The sequence below is a fragment of the Python bivittatus genome, unplaced genomic scaffold, assembly GCF_059951505.1.
Source record: "Python bivittatus isolate LINGU-HERP-01145 unplaced genomic scaffold, Pbiv_v1 ctg000390_np1212, whole genome shotgun sequence".
NCBI classification, from domain to species: Eukaryota; Metazoa; Chordata; class Lepidosauria; order Squamata; family Pythonidae; genus Python; species Python bivittatus.
In genome coordinates, this window is record NW_028277070.1 from 2,230,926 (window position 1) to 2,251,501 (window position 20,576).

At 53.1% G+C, this 20,576-nt stretch overlaps 1 protein-coding gene across 1 annotated transcript; it reads right to left on the bottom strand.

The window, feature by feature from the left end:
- Positions 1–1,373: 1,373 nt before the first annotated feature.
- On the bottom strand, positions 1,374–19,563 carry PRODH (proline dehydrogenase 1). The gene is made up of 14 exons (XM_007430540.4): positions 19,219–19,563; positions 18,355–18,563; positions 11,426–11,460; positions 10,541–10,684; positions 10,030–10,094; positions 8,984–9,100; positions 8,061–8,140; positions 6,549–6,630; positions 5,440–5,532; positions 4,772–4,918; positions 3,919–4,094; positions 3,730–3,828; positions 3,406–3,494; positions 1,374–2,474 (listed from the first exon to the last, which is right to left on the bottom strand). Exons 1-14 carry the CDS (start codon positions 19,537–19,539, stop codon positions 2,281–2,283), a joined length of 1,851 nt encoding a protein of 616 aa, XP_007430602.2. The 5' UTR covers positions 19,540–19,563; the 3' UTR covers positions 1,374–2,280.
- Between the last annotated feature and the right edge of the window lie 1,013 nt (positions 19,564–20,576).

The window sequence follows — 20,576 nt, forward strand, 5'->3', positions numbered from 1 at the left end:
GCAGCCGGGACCACTCAGTGCATCCCAGCCTGTGGGCAGAGCATCTGCTCTGCTGCAAGGAAGCACGGCCAGGCCACCAAATGGAAAACTGGCGCCCTGGTGCCTTCCAGGCCTATTCGAGGGTTAACGGCCAGGATTCCCAGCCCGCGCAGCCTCTGCTTGGAGATGGTGGCATCTGCCGCCTAGATCCAGGCACCCCCTCTTAGCGCAGCTCCCAGACAAGCCTGCCCGGTGCCGCCTTCGGGCAAAGTCAGCAAAGCCCGTCTGTTCTTCCAGGGCGAGCACGTGCTGCGACTGAACTTTTAATGGCCTTATTTCCTCCACCCCTCCAGCGCTGTCCCTCCACCACACCTCGACTGTTTTAGTCCGAATGTTTTATTCTGTCATTTTAGAGTGCTGCAAATTGGCATTGTAAAACTTGGTTTCAAAGGGTGCTTAAGTAGGTGTTTAGAATAACCAACAAGCAGGAGAGCACAGAAACGCCTCTGGCGAGGAAGTTTTTTTAAAAAGCTTTTTATTTGACAGCCCTGCTAACTCCAGTGATGTTCTCTACCCTGCAACCCAACCAGCCCTCTCCTCACAGGAAAGGAAGCCAGGCACTTGCTGCGCAAAGCAGAAGTAGCCCAACTTTCCTCAGCCTGTTTGCCCCAGCCAACAACGGCAGAAGAGTGGTGGGAAGGGAGCTGGGAGGTCTTCTAGTCCAGCTCTCTGCCCAGGGCAGGAATCTTAAGACCATCTCAGACAAAGGGCCTTTCTTTGAAAACCTCCTATGACGGAGCCCCCATGACTCCAGGAGCAAACTCTTTCACTGTTTAATAATTCCCACAGCCAGGAAATTCCTCGAGTTTGGATACCTCTCTGTAAAGTTTCCACTCCTTGTTTCTTGTCCTACCCGAGCACCAGAGAATAAATCCACATCCCCTGAAGTACTGGAAGACTGCTATCATGTCCCCCCGGGCCTTCTCTTCCTTAGGCCAAACCCACCCAGTTCTTTCAACTGTCCTTCCTAGGATTTGGCCTCCAAGCCCCTCACCACCCTTGCTGCTCTTCTCTGCCCTCTTTCTGGCGCCTCAGCATCCTTTCGGTATTCCTGGCCAGACACTGGACCTCTGTTGATGCAGCCCAAAACTGCATTGGCTCTTCTGGCAGCTGCGGCACATTGCTGGCGCATGCGAAGTCCGTGGTCTTCCTGATGTCCAGGTCCTTCTTGCAAGGGCTGCTGCTAAACCAGGTAGCACCTCTCCTGTACCTGAGCACCTGGTTTTTCCTGCCTAACTGCAGAAGCTTACGTGTCTCACGGCTGAACTACCTTTTGTTGGACAGGGCCAGTGTTCAGGTCTATCAAGACCTCTTGAATCCTGAGCCTGTCTTCTGGGGCATTGTTAACAATCCCCCCCCCCCCCAGCATTGTGTCATCTGCAAACATTATGAGCATCTCTATTCTAGGAGGAGATCTAGGTCATTTACGAAGATGCTGAAGAGTCCTGAGCCCAGGCAGAACCCTGAGGTACCCCCTGCCCTCTCCCTCCTTGTAGACATGGGCCCATTAAGGACCACCTGCTGGCTACAGTCGCTCAGCCAAGGGCAAGTCCGTCCATCCCACGTTCTTCCAGTTTATCAAGGGGGCTGCAGTCCACTTATTCAAATGCCTCGATGAAGTCTAGGTGTGTTACACCGACAGCATTCTCTTCATCCAGTAATCTAGTCACGTGGTCAAGCAAACAGTAAGATCTGTCCGGTGCAGCTTCTGGTTTATTCCTTTCTAAGTCCTTGCAAACCCACTGCTTGATTATAGTATGTCCAATCAACTGTGGCTAAATAGCCCGTAGTTTTGTGAGAGTTGCAGACCCTGGAGAAGGAGGGCGAGAACCACCCGGCGGTTCAGGCTGCCCTGGGAAAAGGTCCTTCTGCCACTCAGCTCTCACTCAGTTTCTGCAAAGAATTTTATTGGTGCGGCCCTCTTCATCCCGGACAAGGACAGGTGGAAAACAGGTGGCAAGCGGCATGGGGAGAAGGCGATTTTGGACCAGGTCACTTGGTAGCCCAAAGAGTCCCAAGGTGTTGAGTCGGGGATGCCAGCGGGCAGGTGCCAGGAAGGTGCACGGTGCTGGCACAGCCGCTACATTCACGGCATCGGTGGCAAAGCACCCAGGCCTCGAGAAGCTGTGCCGCCCTGGCACAAGGGGATAAGCAATCCGGTTAGCCAGCGAGGAAGCGCCACTACTCTGTCCGACTGGGGTCTTGGTCCAAGCAGCCCTAGGTTGAGGCAGCAGGGGAGAACTAAGGGGGGCTCGGGGCAGCGAGAAGGGACCCCGAGAGCAGGCGCCTCTTCAGCTCGACCCAGAGCAGCCGCTGCTCTTCCTCAGCTCGGGCTAGGAAGCCCCGATTCTCCTGGGCTCTCCTGGACAGGTAAGGCAGGACTTCCTTCACAGGGCCGTAGGGAACGTATTTGTACACGGGGAAGCCAGCTTGACCTGGAGGCCGGACGGAAGCAAAAGCCCACGGGTTACGACCGCTCAGCTCACAGCTCTCCCAGACAGAAGAAAGCAGCAGTTTGAACAGAAGCGGCAGCTTAATTGTGAAGCTCAGGACAGAGCCTCGCCTGTCCCCAGAGCAGAGATTGCGCAACTTGCTCCCCATCACAAGTGCACAACTTCTGCATGCACAAGAGCCACCCCACATCCAGGCCTAAAGTCAGAGTCTGGCAGCATCTTTTCTGATGAATGAATTTCAGTAAAAGGGATAAGCTTTCAGGAGCCGCAAAAGCTTATGCCTTTTAATAAAACGGATTAGTCAGAAAAGGTGCAACTAGACGTCTCCTGATTTTTGGCTACTGTAGACTAATGCAGTTCTTCTCCATGTTAAGGACTAACTCCAAAAGGGGACATGATTGAGGCCTGTTCAGCAAGATTCAAAGATGTTGAGGGGTGAAAGGTGTTTCCTGAGGCTCTGCACATCCCCTTGACCTATTCCTCTGAAATTCAAAGCCTGGATATTGGGCTAACGCGGACTCCACCTGCTCTGGGAAGGCATGCACAAGCTGGGGATGGTGGGGTAGGGGTGGGGGGCTGGCAGACCCTGGACCATACTTTCCTCTGTCCCTGAATATCTCTATTTCTGAAAAATAGGGGATGACTTTAGTTTAGGGTCATCCTGTTTGCAACCCCCACCTAATTTTTGCCATTCCCCAAGATCAGACAAGTGAAGTTTGGGTGTGGAAGGAAGGAAGGAAGGAAGGAAGGAAGGAAGGAAGGGCGTGTGTTGCAAGGATAGGAAATTCCACCTCCGCCCTGCTACAATGCCCGGGCTTCTTGGCGTCTGAAGAATGAGATGTTCCAATCAGAAGTGTAGCCAGTGGCACAAATGGCCAACAGTCACATCGCCCTTGTGGAAGCACTGGCTTACCAAGAGGGAAGGTGATTTGGTCACACATGCCCAGGAGCTGCCCGAAGTAGATCTTGTTCTCTGAGGGATGAATGCCAAGATCTGCCATCCTGCAGAAGAAAGAGAAGAAGAAGAGATCTCAGAAGACAACCAGGCACACTCATTCTGTCCCCAGATGTGCTCGTCCACCTGACTCTAGAAAAGCCTTCCCCAACCCTCCTTCCAGATGTGTAGACTCCAACTTGCAAAGTGTCCAGGGCAAGATGGCCTTTGCTGAGAATTCTAAAACGACCCTTCTTCAGGCTTTGTTGGGTAGGTTGGTGAGGGCCTTGCACTGACCAGTACCTGCCAAGGGTGAACTTCACCGTGTCCTTGTTGTGAGAAGCAACCATCACGTTGGCCTTCTGGCTGTGCCGGATCTCCTCCAAGATGTAGTCCAGGCATCTGCAGGAAAGAGAGTAAAGATGTCTCCTGGCCTGCTAAGAGTCCTTCCCCTCTTATAGCCTCAGAAGCCCAGAACCACCTTCTCCCCACCTGTGGTACATCTCGCTGGTCTTCTCATAGGTTGGGTTGATGGGGTCCTCGTAGCCCACCTCAGCTGCCCGACTTCGCTCCTGCTCCATGTATGCGCCTCTCACTAGCTTGGCTCCAAAATGCCACCCTTCCCGGCGTGAGAGCTCCACATCGATGGTCACATTGTCGTAGGCATCCTGTATGGAGGGGGGGAAAGTGGGGAGCAAGTTGGAAGCTGCAAAGGAGGAGGAGGAGGAGTCTGAGAAGAATCTGGTTGTCTGCCTGAACCTGCCATGCCAGAAGGTGTGTCTTCAACTCTACTCTGAAGGTTTCCAAGGCAAAATGGGATTCTCCTGGCTCTTTGTAACCAGAAGACTTTGCAGACCTCTGCTTCCACACAGAGATTTGTTCCTTTGTAAACTTTACTGAATTTTATGTTAGAGAGAGAGAGGAAGATCAGCTTCCATTCTGCTCTATTCCAGCAACGTCTACTTAGCCCAAGGTTTGGGGGTAAGGGTTAACTAAGAAAGACCTTTTACCAGACGATAAAGGATGGGTGATCTTTAACTTCTGCAGGTCACAATGGACATTCCAACACAATCTGCTTTAGGATTGTTTTGGGAAGTAAAAAACCCCAGACAGAATTCTTTATAAATCAACTCAACAATCAAGATATCAACAGTCTTTTTTTCTCCCAGAATTCCCAGCTAGCTAGAGGTCTGGGGAAAGTCATAAATCAGCCCCACTGATCTAGGTCTGCTATTTTTGTTAACTTTTCTCAGGAGGTGCAGCCTTCTGACTGCTTTTGGGCTCATAAGCAACATAGGGTTGGACCTGATCCGTACTTGGATGGGAGACCACCAGGAAACCCCACCTTCAGGTAGCACTGGTACGTGTTGAAGATGGCCGGCTTCTCCTGGTTGAATCGGCGCTGCATCTCCAGGGTAAGGCGGCTGATGGCTGGCTGGAAGTAGGTCTGTTCTGCATCTACCATCAACCTCACGCCCGTCCCTACCGCTTTCTAAAAGCCAGAGAAAGAGCAGAAACGGCTACTGATTAACAAGTGTGCCCACTGAAATGCACTACTTAAAAACCAATACTTTGAAAAATATTTAATACTGATAAAGATTGACACATATTTTGGATGGGGCTCCTAGGCGATGGTGGGTTCCTTGTCCTCCTCTGCTCTGGAGTTTCTTCCCACGGTTTGATCTTTTATCAACACTCAGTCTGGCCTTGCAGGCTTCAGTGGGACTGAGGAAGCCCCCGGGGCCACTTGCATTTAAAAGCAAACTCGGCCACTGAACTGATCCAGCAGGGACCAGACTCTTGGTGGGACGGGGAGGGGGCGCTGCTGAGCTGCAAAAGCAGAGGAAGGGCACCCCGTCCCCTCCAGGGCTGCTCGCAGATGAGCAAGAGTGCTTTCCTCGGCTCCAAGCCGGGCAATCGGCCTCCCCTCCGTGACCCGCAAGGGACCTTCCTGGGGGGCACCGGCTTTTCTTCTGCTCCCACTGCTGCCAGTCTCTCTCAGCAAGCTCTCACCTTGGCCAAGATGTCCATGCGCTGTAGCATGCGCTTCATCTGCATCTCCTCTTCCTGGGTGAAGCTGGAAAGGAGGGGCTCGAGCTGGCCTGTCTGGAGGAAAAAGGGGATGAGGGCCTCCGTTCCCAGAAGCAGAAACACAGAAACGAGGCCTGGGGAGGTTTCGGCATTCCAGCTGCCACTCTTGTGAATCACCGAACGGAGCCTGGCCGGTCTGCGGGCTGCAGCAGCCCACTCCTCCGCACGCAAACCTGGACGCCTGAAACTGGTCTGACGGGTCAGCCTGATTTGCTCAAATCCAGTCTCCAATCTATGTTTTGCACGGCCATAAAAACCAAGCCTCCGAGAGCCGGCCATGACCTTGGAGCCCAGAGACGGGCAGGGGGTGGTGGCTCCCCCAGGAGAAAGACCCTTCTCTCCCTGCCCGGCCACCATGTTGCACCCACTCAGCACAGAAGGCGCCCCTGAAGGATCGGCAAAGCTGCTACGATGGCAGGGGAGGAAGGAGTTAGGCTAGAGAAGCCACCGTTGATGACTCTGCCAGCCAAAGACGACCCTGGTCCTTTATCGCTTCCTTCCGCTGTCTTCTTCTAGCAGAAGCCAAAAGAGCCTTTCTTGACTTACGGGGGTTAAGCTGGCCAGCCTGGCCAAGGAGGGTTTTCTGCAGCCGGATCAGAGCAGAGGGAGAGCGCGCTCCGCCCTGCTTCTCACTCAGCTGCAGAGGAGAGATTACGTGCTGAAAGGAGTGCCAACCACCCACCCTAAATGCTGCTAACACGCCTGATGGATCTTATTAATCTAATGGACGTTGCTCCACGGACTTTGGGAGTTGCAGCCCTGACATATTTGGGGAAGGGCGGGGGAGAAAACACACTGAGGAGCAATTTTCCACCATTTTCCAAGCCCCCCCTTGTGCTGCTATGGCAAAGCCTCCAACAAGAGGACTCCCCCCACCCCCCATAAGGTTTCCCCTTGTGGTTGAATGCAAGTGCAAATAGTGGGAGAGAGAACCAGACCTTCACACACACAACTCTTGGTCATCTCCTAAAATCGCTGCATTCCCCCCTCTCCATCACAGCCAAGAACTTCCTCGCAGGTCTGGCACTAACCTTCAGGTTTGGAACGAGGAGGAGTTTGGAGATCTCCATCCGGGCATCGATCAAACTATTCCAGTCCAGCAAGTCCACCGTTCTGAGAAAAGACACTTATGTCAAGTTCTGGTGAGTGAAGGGATGGATCTCAGCAGTTCCTCCCCATCCCAACTTTTATCCCGGGAACTGGGATTGGCCTGGCAGAGATTTTGGTGGCAGAAGCTGACCTCCGCAGCCCCACGTACCCTGCCCTGCTCCAATCTCTGCCTTCTGCTGCCAGGCCAGGCGCCCTTTCATAAAAGCCCTCAGCTTCTCTGTTGCCAGGTTCAGGTTAACCTGTCTATTCATTCCTCCAAATGTTCCTTTCCACAGGGAAAGGAAGACATCTGAAGAGTCCTTGCCTCACAGGGTAAGAAGAGGCTGTAAGAGCGTCCCTGAAACTGGGTCAGACCAGCCTTCAGTGCCCACAGGAGAATGCATGCATATTGGGGCAAGGCTTCCAGGGACCCGGAATAACCTCGATCAGTGTTTCTCAACCTCAACAACTTTAAGATGTGTGGACTTCAGCTCCCAGAATTCCCCAGCCAGCATGCTAATTCACAATCCTGGCATTTTCTGGTGGTCTCTCATCCAAGTTCTAACCAAGTTCAATCTCGTTTAGCTTTGTGAGATCAGCTGAGGTGGGTTGGAGCAGCGTTGTTCAAGTTGACAACTTAAGATACATGGAATTCATCTCCCAGAATTTTGGGAGTTGAAGCCCACACATCTTAAAAGTTGTTGAGGTTGAGAAACACTAACCTAGATAACTTTTAGCCATCGTGTCTCACGGCCTTTTCCTCCATGGGTTTGTCTTGCCCCCTTGAAGGTGCCCAATTTGATGGCCATCGGGTGGCAGTGAGACTGCAATTTAACAATGCTGGGGGGAAAAACCTCTGTATGGCTCCAGCGTCTCCCACCTCAGCTTTAGGGGTTTAGCTTTGGGGGAAAAGGAAGGTTTGCTCCCCCATTTCACTTAATCTTCTTGGTCCTGTCTGTCCTCCCTGCCACTAAGTTCTTTTTTGGGGATCCCAAACTCTGAAGTCCAGGGCTCAGTAACCTCTTTATGATATTAAGATCTAATTTCAAAATGACCCAAATACTTCAAGAGCTGGTAGACTCATGAGACTTTTGTCATCCGTAATGTCACTGAGATGTTTGCAAGTTCTTCACCCAGTGGCATCCTGAATCAGTCTGAGAATGAACTAACAGACGGCCATTATAAGTGGATTTTGCACAGGCCTTGGGGGATGTTTTGGTATCTGGGGAAGCCCCACCGTGTCCTGTTTCTTCCTCCTTGCAAGGAAGCTGCTCCAAGATCACCCAGGATCTCCTTTTCTGTTTCTTTTCAAATGCTTCCACACCTCTGGAGAGGCAAAGACCAGGACCTCCCATTCTGGATGTGCAAATGACCTGCCTGCTGCCTCCCACCCCTCTAATAATGCAGCTGGCTTCTTCATGGGACTCAGAACCACCCAACCGAATAGCGCTTACCCCGTCAGGCCCAACTTCTCGCCTGCGAACCAGTGCTGGCTTTCAGCTTTGGTGGCAATCCCCAGGTTGGCCAGGGCCTCCTGCCAGAATCAAAAGGAGCCACGTCAGTCCCACAGTGCCCAACCACGTCTTATCCTTGAAACGGGTCTTGTGACAAGCATGAATCAGATTTGGGAGAGAAACCAGCCAAGCATTTTGAGGTCAAGGTTGCCCAATTCCTACACGTCTTGTTCAGATTTCGCCAGAAGTATCTCAATACTGGAATGAGCTGTTCTGACCTTACCGGAACTGGTCCAACCTTGTAGTGGACAGTTCAGACTGGTTTTTTGCACTGGGAATGGAGCTTTCTGACCTCCAGTCAGTGAACCCTGTAATGCCATCTCAAGGTCAGAAAGGGAGGACTGTTCGGACCTCAACATACTTTGTACAACCTCTGTTTACGGGTGTAGGGCATCTTCCCCAGCCTCCGGGCAAGGGTCCAGCATCCACCAGCCAATATAGTCCATGCTGTGTGGCTAGGAGCTACAGGAGGTAAAGTCCAAAAAAGGGGCGTGCCAGGTAGTGGGTGAAGAGAAGGGGTGAATTGAGCAGCCTGTGCAAAACATTCCTCTCCTGGTAGCCCAGTGCAAGAAGAGAGATGGGGCAAGACAGAAAGCGTTAAGAGGAAAAGGGGGTGCCAGAGAGGAAGGAATGGAAAAGATTTGCAGATTAAAGTTCTTTATGTTCAAGGCTCCAGTTTCCAGGGAAGAGCTTCGGGCAGATGCCTTCAGGAAAAGCCCACCTACAGCCACGGCAGGAGGAGGCATCTCTCCCAGTACCTGTTTTCGGAGGTAGATTGCTCTCGGTGCAGAAGTTCCAGGCAGGCAGCCCAGCTCTCATCTCCATTTTGTCAACCCCCGTCAGTGTTGCACACAACGACTCACCTGCAACTTCTCTACCTCCAGCTTGGTTTCCAGAGCTGCCAAGCCCACCTTGCCCTGTTCAGCAGCCAGTTGGTGGAAGAAGCTTCTCCATTTCACCAGCATCTCTGAGAACTGCAGCTGGAGGCAAGGAGACACCGAGTGAGCACCCCCGTCTTGAGGGAGAATATTTGCACCACGTCCCTGAGCACCCCCTGCATTGACCAGGAACATGGGATGGGCCTTCCAGATCAGACCACTTGGATTAGGATCTCATGGTCAGCAGTAGCCCTCACAAACTACAGTCCTGGGGTGGCAAATAATAAAAAAATGCTGCTTCTAAATTGAGGAGGTCCATTATAACCCATAGCTGTTTAATCCTATCCGCTCAGAACAAAAGCCTTGCAGGTCATTCCACCAAAATCAGTGTTAGCGGATTTTTTTTGCCATCCTTTAAATGCCAACTGGATCCTAAAGTCAAGTGACAATTAAAAAACAACGGTGGAAAAGGGACCTTTTAGAAAAAATTAAATCCTGAGGAAGGCTGGCTTTTTTGCAGGGAGGAAATGCTTGCTGGGGACCACCTACATCAAGAGGTAAAGGGTTTGGCCAGAGATGCCTTCACAGATGCTCTCCTGAGGACCTCAGGAGAAAAACTACATCAGAACATACGGTTTGTACACAGAACACACACATCTAACAAGGAGGCACCGAGCACCCTAGCTCAGGGCTGGGAGAACAGCCAGGTCTTTAAGGCCTTCTGAGATGCTAACGGGGGAGCCACCTGGAACTCAGGGGGACCCATTCCGAGGTCAGGTGCCATGACAGAGAAGGCATGCTTCCTGCATCCTGAAAGATGACCTTATTTGACCGAGGGGACCTGATCAGCCCCAGCACGCTTGGCCAACAGTGAGAGGTGCCGTGAGTAGGATTTGGGCAACATCCGATAGTCCACATGGTCTCTCCCTTCATGGATCGAGAGCTTTTAGAAAATAGTAAGGTAGATGGCTATGGGCCAGCAGGAAGCTGAGAAACCAAATGCCCCTTATCCAGACTAGGGGATCACGTACCAGGAACTGCGGCCTCCCCAGCGCTGTGAGTTTAATGGCGGAGAAACCGTCTTCTGAGCTGCCTCCTGAAAAACACCAACGTACGCAGCGCTCAGAGCCTTTCCAGCTGAGAAGGACCACGGCTGAACAGCCAAGGGGCCTCCGAGCATCTCCCCGGGAGCCAAAGCAACTTAGCCTCTTGCCCTGAGAATGAGGGAGGTCACGAGCCACCCTGGCCCTCCAGGAGCCTTGAGACAGGATGACCCCAGAGCAATGCCAAGGGGGACCTCTCTACCCCAATCACCCTCAAATTAGACTTCCTCCAGGCACATCAGCTTCAACTTGCAAACCCAACAGCCAGCAGGGCAATTGCCAAGAATCCTGGCAACGGGAGTCCACGTTTGGAGGGCACCCAAAGTGGAAGAGTTGCTCTGCAGCCACGGCCTTTGCAAGAGAGATCCCCAAATCTGCTTGGGCCCCAGCTCCCATCATCATCTTCACTGGTCTGCTCTGGAGGTCACCGTCTGCTCACCTGAGGCCTCAATACATTTCAGGAACGTCTCCATATGCCGGTCGCATTTGGCTTCATCAGCGTAGAAGTAGGTTCGGGCGCCGATGACGCCATCCCGGCGGTCTCCAAACTTGTGATGGACACTGTACCGCTTCTCTCTCCGCTCTGGGAAGGACAGGCAGCAGGGAGAGCCCCCCTTAGACCCCAAGCCGCACCAAGCTCCCCCTTAGCAACTTTCTGAAATGCTCCAAATTCTGGGCTCAACAAAGAATCCTGGGTGACCTTACTTGTTAGCTATAATGGTTTAACTTGGCTGCAGTTGGGGTGCCTCCTGCATGGGCTAAACCTGTTGATGGTCATTGTGTTGGGCAAAATCAGCCAGGACAAGAGAGCAAAGAGGGTGGCCGAGCATGGACCAGGAGCATCCCATTTGTGGCCTCCAGAGCCCCCCACAAGGCACGGGGACAAACCCGTAGCCCTGTTGCTTTTTTTCTTAGCACATCTGGGGAGTTAAGGAGCAAAATGGAAGCTTAAGTCAGCGATCTACTGTTCAAAATCCTACCCCCCTGAAACGAGCTGGGGCCCCACCACTTTGGGTGCGTGTCCCTTGACGTGCCACGAAAAGGCTCAAAGGAGCCCCTGAGCCCACAGCTGAGAAGAGCTTCTTCTGTGGCTCTCTCAGGGCTCCTCCATCAGCAGCCCTGCGCTAACCGGAGACGTCAGAAGCAACCAGAGAGAAAACGCTGCTCTCTCGCATGCCCCCTTGGCTGCACACGCAAGAAATGAATGCAGAGAGCAAGGCAGAAGCTACCCTGGGCACCCACAGGGCAGGCTGGAGACCCCAAGCAAATGGCGGGGCGTTAAGCGGTCACGGCTTTGCACAGCTGAAGCAGCAGCTTTACTTACGGCCTGTCTGCTTCTCAAACGCAGAGACACAGGAGCTGGGAAGAAAGAAAAACACGAACTTTACTTTCTACTGTCGGTCTTCCGAGCCAGAGCGTCCAAAGTTGTTCGCCATGCAAGCACTGAACGCAAAGCTGGCCACGCGCCCAGAACAGCCCGGGGCGACCCAAAGGGTTGGGGGTCTGCCAGCTCTGTTACGTGTGAATTTGGCAATGTCAGAATACGTGGGGTCGGCAGTCACATCCTCCAGTGCCGTGGCTCAACAAGGAAAAGAGGCCCTGTTTGCACCCTTTTTTGCCACACTCGCACCCTAGGTACGCAACCCCGAATAAAAGAGAAAATAAAATGACAGAAAATGTTCTCCACGCAACAGTGTTTGCAATTTCTCATCCCGCCCTCCAGAGAAGGGTCCCTTTCCCTGATCCTCTCTTTACGTGTAAAAGTCCAGTGAAGTGAGGACGTGTTGGGATTGCAGTCTGTAACCAGGTTGGGCATTCTGGGAGTTAAACTCCCAACGCGTTTGGGAAAGGCTACTTTAGCCTGTAGGGTTCAAAAACACAGAAAATGCCGCTGCTTCGAGGAACCCGGTTTCACCCAGAGCACGGCCGAGCGAGGAGACAGGCCCACGCTCCTCTTCTCTGGGCACCTCCTGCTGGCTTGGTCAAGGCTAAAATGCAACTCCGGCTTCTGACGGAAGCTTTTTGAAAGCACCTTTTCCTAATATCATGGCAAAAAAAGTGAAAAACACGGGCTAGCCGTCCCCCCCCCCCCCCAAGTTTCCTTACAGAGGGGTTGGCATTCAACTTCCATCATTCCCAGCTGAACCACCCTGGTGGGAAATAATGGATGTTATAGGCCAGCATGGGCAAGGGGGGCACTAGGTTGGGGATGGCTGGCATAAGCTTCAATTTTAACACAGGATAATCTCAGAAGGGACTGAAGGATCGGGTTATGTGCACAAACTAGGGGAGCTGAAGGCTCGCGCAAGCAGAAAGTGCAAACTGTAAGAGATATCTCGGCTGTGCTAGAAAGAGCATGGGAGAGGGGCTCTCTGCACACGTTTTGAGAAACAACCAGTTTACATGCCTAGATGGGAAAAGGAGCACATAGAGGAGATATTTCGTGCATCTACTGAACGTAGAAAAGAACCATCTCAGGGGCAAATGGTTTCCATGTGGCTCCTCTACTTAGAGGAAGCCTTTTCTAGGTGGGGCCACTTGAATGACACCACCCATTTGATTCCTGAACCGCCCCATTCAGTGTGATACAGCCACGGCTGAGCCCCCCCAAAGGGCACAAGCAGGGCAAAGAAGCCACGCCTCTCTCCACCACTGCCTCACCTAAACCTGTACTCTGGGGTAGACTGCCCTCGAGCTGGAGGCTCCATTCACCACTCTCAGCTCCGGTCCTTAGCACCTCTATAGCTCCTTGCTTGATTCAGCTCACTTTACAGCGACTTGAGTCACTGCCTCTCATTCCAGAGCGTCGGGTGGCTGGGCAAAGAACTCGCCTTTGTCTGCTCTGAATTCACAGGGAGGCTCCGAGTTATATCATTACAAAGAAGGAAGAATAAAGACTATTGCACCACGTACAATGAGCTCTGCTGAAGGTGTGACCTGCCGGGAAACGAAACGTTTGCAAGAAAACCACCAAGGGCTCTGCAGCGTCAAACTGCAGGCACCAGACTGCTTTTAAAATGCCTTCAATGCAAGAAATACTGAAATGCATCGGAGACAGCGCCTGTAGTCCGACTTCATCCTTGCTGGGGTAGTTCTCTTCTTCCTTCCAGCTTGCATCTTGAAGGGCTCAGCATACTTTCTAGCAGCTCACGTGCAGCCCAGGAAAGCAGAGGGATCTTTCGGAAGGCGATGCAGACACGCATCCCCGAGAAGGCTCGGTCTTCTCCCGGGGTTGGCCCGGGGCTGGCTTCGCTCAGGTGCAAAGGGAAGAGGGCAGAGAAGAGCAGCGAAGAGGGCGAGGGCTCGGAGGCTAAATCCTCCAGAGAGCAGTCAAAAGCCTGTGTAGCCTAAAGAAGAGAAGGCTCGGGGAGACAAGATTGCGGTCCTGCAATCCTCGCGGGCTGCCCCAGAAAAGAGGGCGTGGAGTTATGCTCCACAGTGCCCGAGGGTAGGGCAGAGCAAAGCAGCCAAATCAGGAAGAACGGCCTGACTGGGACACCCGTTAAGCGGAGGAACAGCTGGAGTTGCTAGAGGTTTTCAGGCAGAGGCTGGACAGCAAGGGGCCTGGGATGTTAGATTAGACCAGGGTTCCTCAACCTCAGCAACTTGAAGATGGGTGGACTTCAACTCCCAGAATTCCCCAGCCAGCCATGTATGGCTGGCTGGGGAATTCTGGGAGTTGAAGTCCACCCATCTTCAAGTTGCTGAGGTTGAGGAACCCTGCGTTAGACGAAAGGGAACCTTTACTACTGGAAGTCAAATCTGTCTATTATGTAATAATAAAAATTTATACCGAAAGGGAACCTTTACGGGAATCTGCCACACAAGGAAACTCCAAAAGCAAAACAAAACAAGGAAAAGAAACTCGGGCGGTTCCATTCTCCTAACAAAGTCTTGGGACCCGGAGGGGCTGGCCGAGTTTGCAGTGCTACGCCCAAGCCGATGAAGAAGCAGGAAGGAGCAAGGAGGCTGGGTGTCCCTCCTTCGGATCCCCTTTCAAGAGCAGCGCAGCTGCATGACGGAGCATCGGGTTGCAATCCCCACCTGAGTCTACTCCATGTTTTCAGTGAGGTCCAGGAAAGGACCCTGGCTGGCTTGTATTACTGTATTAATAATGAGTAATGATTACTTTATTAATCAAGTAATAATTACTAATATCAATTACTGTATTAATACAACATTATTAATATTACTAATTAATAATACAATAAAGGCCTTGCCTGGCTATTGATTCCAGAGCTGTGGGAACAGCTGTTTCCTACGCTCCTAAAGATGGGAGGGGGGGTTAGGAGGCAGCAGCGCTGAGCTGGCTCCACATTCAGTCTGCCACCCTTCGCTTGGGATCCTGGACTGACATGAAGCATGGGCTGCATGGTTGAAACAGCTGGCTTGAGGAGGAACTTCTTTCCCCAATGCCCTGTTTTTTAAAATGACACCTTGTTCAAGGAGTTCTGAGGAATCCAAAAGTTTGCACGCCATTTTCAGTCCTAATAAAGACGCCACACTGCTGGGCATTGCACGTTTTTCCCACGGTCCAACACGGCTCTGCCTGCTTTTCAGCGCAATTAAGTGGGGGGGGGGGATTTTCCCAGCAACCCGGCAGTGAGTGCCGGGTTGAAGTTCCAGTCCAGAGTGACTAAGTGCTTGATGGGGCTGCCCCGAGCAGTCTGGGCTCTTGACGGGATGTGCCAGCGCCAGGGCGTGCCTCTGTTTACCCAGGAACCCGGGGATATGAAAAGCCGCCCAGAGGAGCAGCAGAGACGACTCTGATTCAGTGAATCCAGGACTTGGGACCGAAAATGTGAACTTTCCAGGATGTTTAGTGAGCTAAACAAACAAAAAAACCGAACCTGCAGCGTTAGACATGCTTATTCCAGAGACAAAGCTTCCCTAAAGTTGCCAGGGTTGGAGGGCACCCCTTTGTGAGCTACCAGGGACACAAACTCCCTGTTCCAGAACATCTCATTAATTCAGCCCAGCCTCCAGCGCAGACAAGTCTGCCAAACGCCCAGTAACTGAGGGGGCACCAGAGGGAGGGAGAGAGAGAGACAGATTTTGACCCACAGCCCAGGCGCAGTTCTCCCACACATCCCGTGCTGAAGTGAATGGAAGCGCTGCAAAACAAGTCCTGAAATGCCTCCCCCAAGAACAGATGGCATAGTACGAGGCCTGCCAAGAGCCAGGGAGTTTCAGGTTCGGGGCCGGATTAACTGATCTCCGCAGGCAAGGCAGAAAGAGCAGCCCGGATAAGACATTTCCGCCCCCCTTCCCGGCTCGGGTTCGGCACATGCTTCTGGCAGCTGCCCTGTTTGCGCAAGGGACCTGCCTCTCCCGCAGCTGGTCAGGCGCAAGGGAAGGCGGGCCCTCCACCAATCGCAGAGCTGAAGGCTGTTTTTTTGGCAAGGCGCAAGTTGCACACCGTGTACCGAGCACAAAGAACGCCCCACCTTGTGACGCAAAGGCAAGGACCGGTCTCGGCTTTCCTCCTGCGAAGGGCGCAAGGAAATCCTTCAAGGGGACCCCTCTTCAAGCAGTTCCTGCTTCCCGACTCAGAAAATGAGGGCTTTGTCTTGGGTGAGGAAGCAAACCAGCATTTCTCCAGGGGAGAACGCAAACGGGGAGTGAAACTGGGCAGGCAATGGAGGCAACAAGCCCCGCGGGAGGGACCGGAGGGAAGCGCAGTCACGGCATGGAGCAAAATCCTCGCTGGAGGTGATCTCGCCAAGCTCCTTCCACACTCGAAGGGATCTTACCCAGTACCCTGGCAAACACCCACCTGGCAACTGGACAAGTGACTCCCCCACTATGCTGAGGGCCACAGGATGCCCTATGGCGACTGGGCAAGGTGATCGGGAGGGACAGAACTGAGTTTTTACTCTTCTGAAGCCCCTTTGGGGTCCTTGAGGATGAAAATGGGGAAAAAAACCAACCCTTCTCCACTCAGATCCCTTCAGCTTATCCCCCCAAAGGACCAGAATTGGGCTACCAAAGCTTGGCTTCGGGTTACTTGGGAGTTTTGAGAGGGTCAGCGTGGGAAATGGAAAGAGTTTGCCTCTCAGATCTCCCATGCTTACTTCTGGTGGGGGTGGGCAGAGCAGAGGGAAAAGACAAATCACATCTCCCAAAACGGACTCTTCTGTTGGCGGATTTCAGCCAACCTTGGATTGTATGCCTTTCATTTCCTTCAGGATCTTAGGACGACACACAGAGTCACTTGGTGAGATGGGCAGTCATACAAATGGAATAAATAGTGTGTGTGCGCTCTCTCCCGTCTGCTTCCCTCACAACCATCCTGCCAGGTGGTAGAGACAGAAAGGAAGATGACCTTGACGGAGTTACGCAGGAACTGTTTCCCTGGCAAAAGGGGCCGAAGCATTTTTTAAAGTCCAGAACAACAAGATAACCTTTGGAAGTGGCCCAGACAGGCACCTCCCTAATTCACAGGGGTACAAGGAGGAGGAAGAGTTCCCGCACGATCAGACTGGCAAGATCCTGTCAAAACAGCCACTCTCAGTCAAAGTAGTCTTAGCCTTCCCCAGCCCTTCCTGTGGAGTTGATTTCCTGGTCTGGCCTACCTAGCGGGGCTGAGAGGCAGATGCTGGGGGAAAGTGAGCTTCCATGGCTGAGGAAGGACTAGAACCCAGGCCTCCCACTACCCAGCCGGGTCTTGGGCTGAGAGGGAGAGGCTGACCTGGAGTCCCCCAAGGAGCTTCTGTGGCTGGGTGGGTGTCTTCTCCCACCATGCCCAATTTGGCTGCACTTCTTGGAGAATTGCTGTGTCGCTGGAAAGGTGGAACGCAGATCCCTTTAGGTAATTTCTTTCCAACATGATGTTGGGTTGGAAAGAAGGCAAGTTCGGGAAAGTTGCACTGCTCGGTTCCTGGACTTCTTTCCAACCACTTGAAGAGCCACTGTCCAACTGCTTCTTCCTACCACAGGGACACCCCAGGGGGACTTCCTGCTGCTTTTTTCTCTGGCCTGACCTATTTTCACACTTGATCTTTCTATTGCTGGCCTCTCCTCCCGTTCCTTTCAGTTTTGGAGAATCATTCTGCAGACAGACTATCTGACCAACCAAGTCCAGATCCCCTCAACATAGTTTCATTCCAAGAACCTGTTTGGTTGGGGGGGAAAAAGCATTGGATTTGGGACCGCCTGCCCTGCTTTCCTCATACTTCCAATGCTACAGACTAATTCCTGCTCTCCTTCTGAACATCTTAAGTATTGCACTGGCCAAGTTAACATACGCTGCCCATCCAGCACCTACATTTGGAAGAAGTGCCATTTGTAGAACGGCCTGTGACTGCTTTGGAAATGATGCAGAAGAATCTCTGTGATTCTGAAAAGAGGCCTGGCTGACTGCAGAGGAAAAAAGGCACCGCGTTCATTGCACCTGCTGAAATACTCCTTCCAAGTTAGTTTTGAGGGGGTCCCCAATGCAGATCCTGCTTGTTTGCTCATAGACACAACAGCCTGTTTCACTCCTACAACAGACAGCAGCACCCCCAAACTGCTGTGTTGGCCTTCACCTCACCGCCCCAACCCACACTGGCCTCGTGGAATGAGGGGAGCTGGAGGCTGGGCTGTTTACACGAGCAGCTCTTATAAGACTTGCGCTGCACAGAGATCTTTGCAAGCCCACCAAAGCTTCTGAAGTACTAACCCTGTGAGCATTGTGAACCCAGGGATGTTTTGCTCTTCCTGAAGGCACCTTCTTTTATCTTTATTTTATGTCTTACTGATTCCATTGTAATTTCTTTGTGAGCTGCTCAGAGTCGTTGAGGGTTGGGCAGCATACGAGTTGAATTAATTATTATTATCTTTGGTGCAGCTGCAACTTCTCGTAGGAGAGGAGGGCTCTCTCTTGCATAACATCAGAGAGGGACTCCAGTAACATCCCGGAGCAACATCTCGGGCCTCCAAATCCAAACCCAGCAATGCCCCCAACCGAGTCATGATCCTTCTGACTCATCTCTGAAACCTGGCGCTTCTTTGCAAGGCAAACTTGGCTATTGCACATTGCTGGAATAGTTCCTGTAGATTAATCGCTGGGGCACTCCTTGCATCATCTCTATTTTCGAATCCTCCCTGAAGCCAATGCCCCTCCCGCCCCAGACATACCCCTTCTTACGTAATGTGCTATGGCCTCAACTTCCCCAAACTGTTGCTACAGATGAAGCGGTCAGCCACTTGGCACACAGATCATGCCCCCACCCCCCAGCTGCTTGTCATCACCTCAAAACAGTTTCTTACTCTAGTTCCTTCTTCTTGGCCTCCTCACTGGTCAGGTCCTCCTCCACACTGTAGTCCAGCACAGAGCCCACGCCGTAGGCACGGTAGCGCTGAATGAGTGGCTTGATGGCTTCCTGGTCCTCTCCAGCCACAAACTGCCCATAGAAGGTCAGCTTCATCAGCTTCTCAAAGAGCCACTGACCCAACAGCTTCTGGCTGACGTGCATCAGCTGGGGAAGGAGTAAGAGGGTCAGGCACCGCGCTGGCTTCCTGGTTAAGGCTCAGTGATCTCGTTACTTGTAAAAGAATTTTAATTCTTTTGCAAAACACTCCCCAGAGTTTCTCAGGAAGAAGAATAATTCCTAGAACAGTCATCGTTAAAGCTAACAAGGGTAGATTTAAGCTTTGCTTTTTGCCATTCCACACAAAAGCTGCTTCTTCCAAACTTCTCACTTTTCTCTGAGTCGCTTGCAAAGTGCAAGGTTCGTGCACCGCTACCGTTCTGGGGACATTCAGCCAGAAGCCTCAGGCACCACCCCAGTTTGACGGGCCAACTTCTCCCCAGCACCCCTGTGGATATCCCAGGGGTCCGCTCAGAGATACAACGGAATTGGTACCCTGCGCCCAATCTTAGAGGTCTCACCGGGAGGAGACAACCACGGGCTGTATGCCCACAAGCACACGAAGCCTCCTTTGTTACAGGAACACACCCTTTGGGGCTATTTAACAGCCCGGGGTTCCGTGTGAACCACTTCGTTTTCACCCTTTGGAAATTCCTGCCTATCAGCCTATTTTTAAACAAAGCCGTGTTTCTGTTATCTGAAGGTGGAGGCTCTGAAGGGAGGAAGAGCCTGGGCTCGCCAAGGCCCGACCGCAGAGTCTCACCTGCTCGGCGCGCTGCACCAGCGGCTCCAGGGAGCAGAGGCGGAGCACCAGCAGCCCGCGCAGGAGCTCGCCGCTGGTCTTGCTCCGGAACGCCTCCCGCGCATCCGAGAAGTTCACCGCCCGCGGCTGGGGCAGCGGCGCCGGGCGCTGGCGGAGGTGCGTCCCGTGCGCAGGCACAGCGCCCGCGGGGACATCGTGGTCCACGGGCGCGGGCGCCGGCGCCGCGGCCGTGGAGGACCGCGCACAGCTCGGGACCGCGAAGGACTTGGCGGCGCGCAGCGCCAGAAGCGCCCCTTGGGTCGTGCGGCAGCGCCCGGCCATGCCCGCGAAACTGAGAGGAACGGACCGGCGCCGAGCGCGCTTAAATAGGCGCCGCTTCCCCGAGCCGCGCCCACCCGCCGGTGCGCCCCTGTGGGGGCGTTTGATTGGTGCCTCCGCCGGCCCGAGCCACGCCCACTGCGGGGCATACCTATTGTTCTCCGCTCCCCGGGACACACCCACCGCGAGGCACGCCCCCGCCCCTGCCCCGGCAATTGGAGGGCGCCCGCGGCCGCCCCTTCGGTGCCCGAGAGGTTGTGCCAGCCGGTCTGGAGGTGGGACCCAGACAACCGCCGCGCAGCCGGCGCTTCCCCACCTGGTGCCCTCCGGGCGTGCTGGGTGGCGAGCAAACAACCGCGCCCCTTCCCGCCCCTGCGCCGGCGAGAGATTTCGCGCTGGCGATGCTGGTCCCCGAAAACGAAAGCTCCCGCGAGCAGCCCCGGTGAGCAAGAAGAAGTTTGCGGAAGACGCAGTGGGGGTGCCTGGGAATCGCTGCGACGCTCCCCCCGGAAGCGCCTTTAAGCAAAGCCAGGGAGTCGCTAGTGGAGGTGCCCAGAGACCCTGAGGCTTCTTGCAAGGGGAGAGTGGTGAAAGTGCGCGGATATTTTGCACAAGAGTGGTGACTTTGCACGGACGCTCAAGGCCAATATAACCAGGTTGGAAGGTTCATCCAGGGCCTGCTTGAGAAATCCAAAGCCGGATCCTTGAGATCCTGCAGGGTCTCAGGATGAGGAGGAAAAAGACCACCGGGGGATCCTGCTGGCTCCCACCCCATGTACGTGGATGTCTTTCTTTGCATAACGAGCAGAGTGCCACTTTTCTGAGGCCTGACTCAGATCCACGTGTTATAATGTGTTGTGGTTGGTTTGTGGGGAATGCAGTAAACCATGGTTAAAGTAACCACTGTTTAATGCAGTGGGGGATCCAGCCTCCTCTAGATGGTATACAACAGCAGTAAAAAACAGCCAACGAAAATAAATATAAAAAATATTGTGTAAAATAACAACAATAAAAACACATTGTTGCATTGAATGCCTTCT

What these genes read in the sequence shown, in the direction of transcription:
- PRODH (XM_007430540.4), bottom strand. Translation starts at nt 19,539, where the DNA reads ATGGCCGGGCGCTGCCGCACGACCCAAGGGGCGCTTCTGGCGCTGCGC. An exon ending in GTTTGAGAAGCAGACAGGCC is followed by an intron (nt 10,685 to 11,425) that starts GTAAGTAAAGCT and finishes TGTCCTTCCCAG; the next exon opens with AGCGGAGAGAGAAGCGGTAC. An exon ending in TGGGGAGGCCGCAGTTCCTG is followed by an intron (nt 9,101 to 10,029) that starts GTACGTGATCCC and finishes CCTTGCCTCCAG; the next exon opens with CTGCAGTTCTCAGAGATGCT.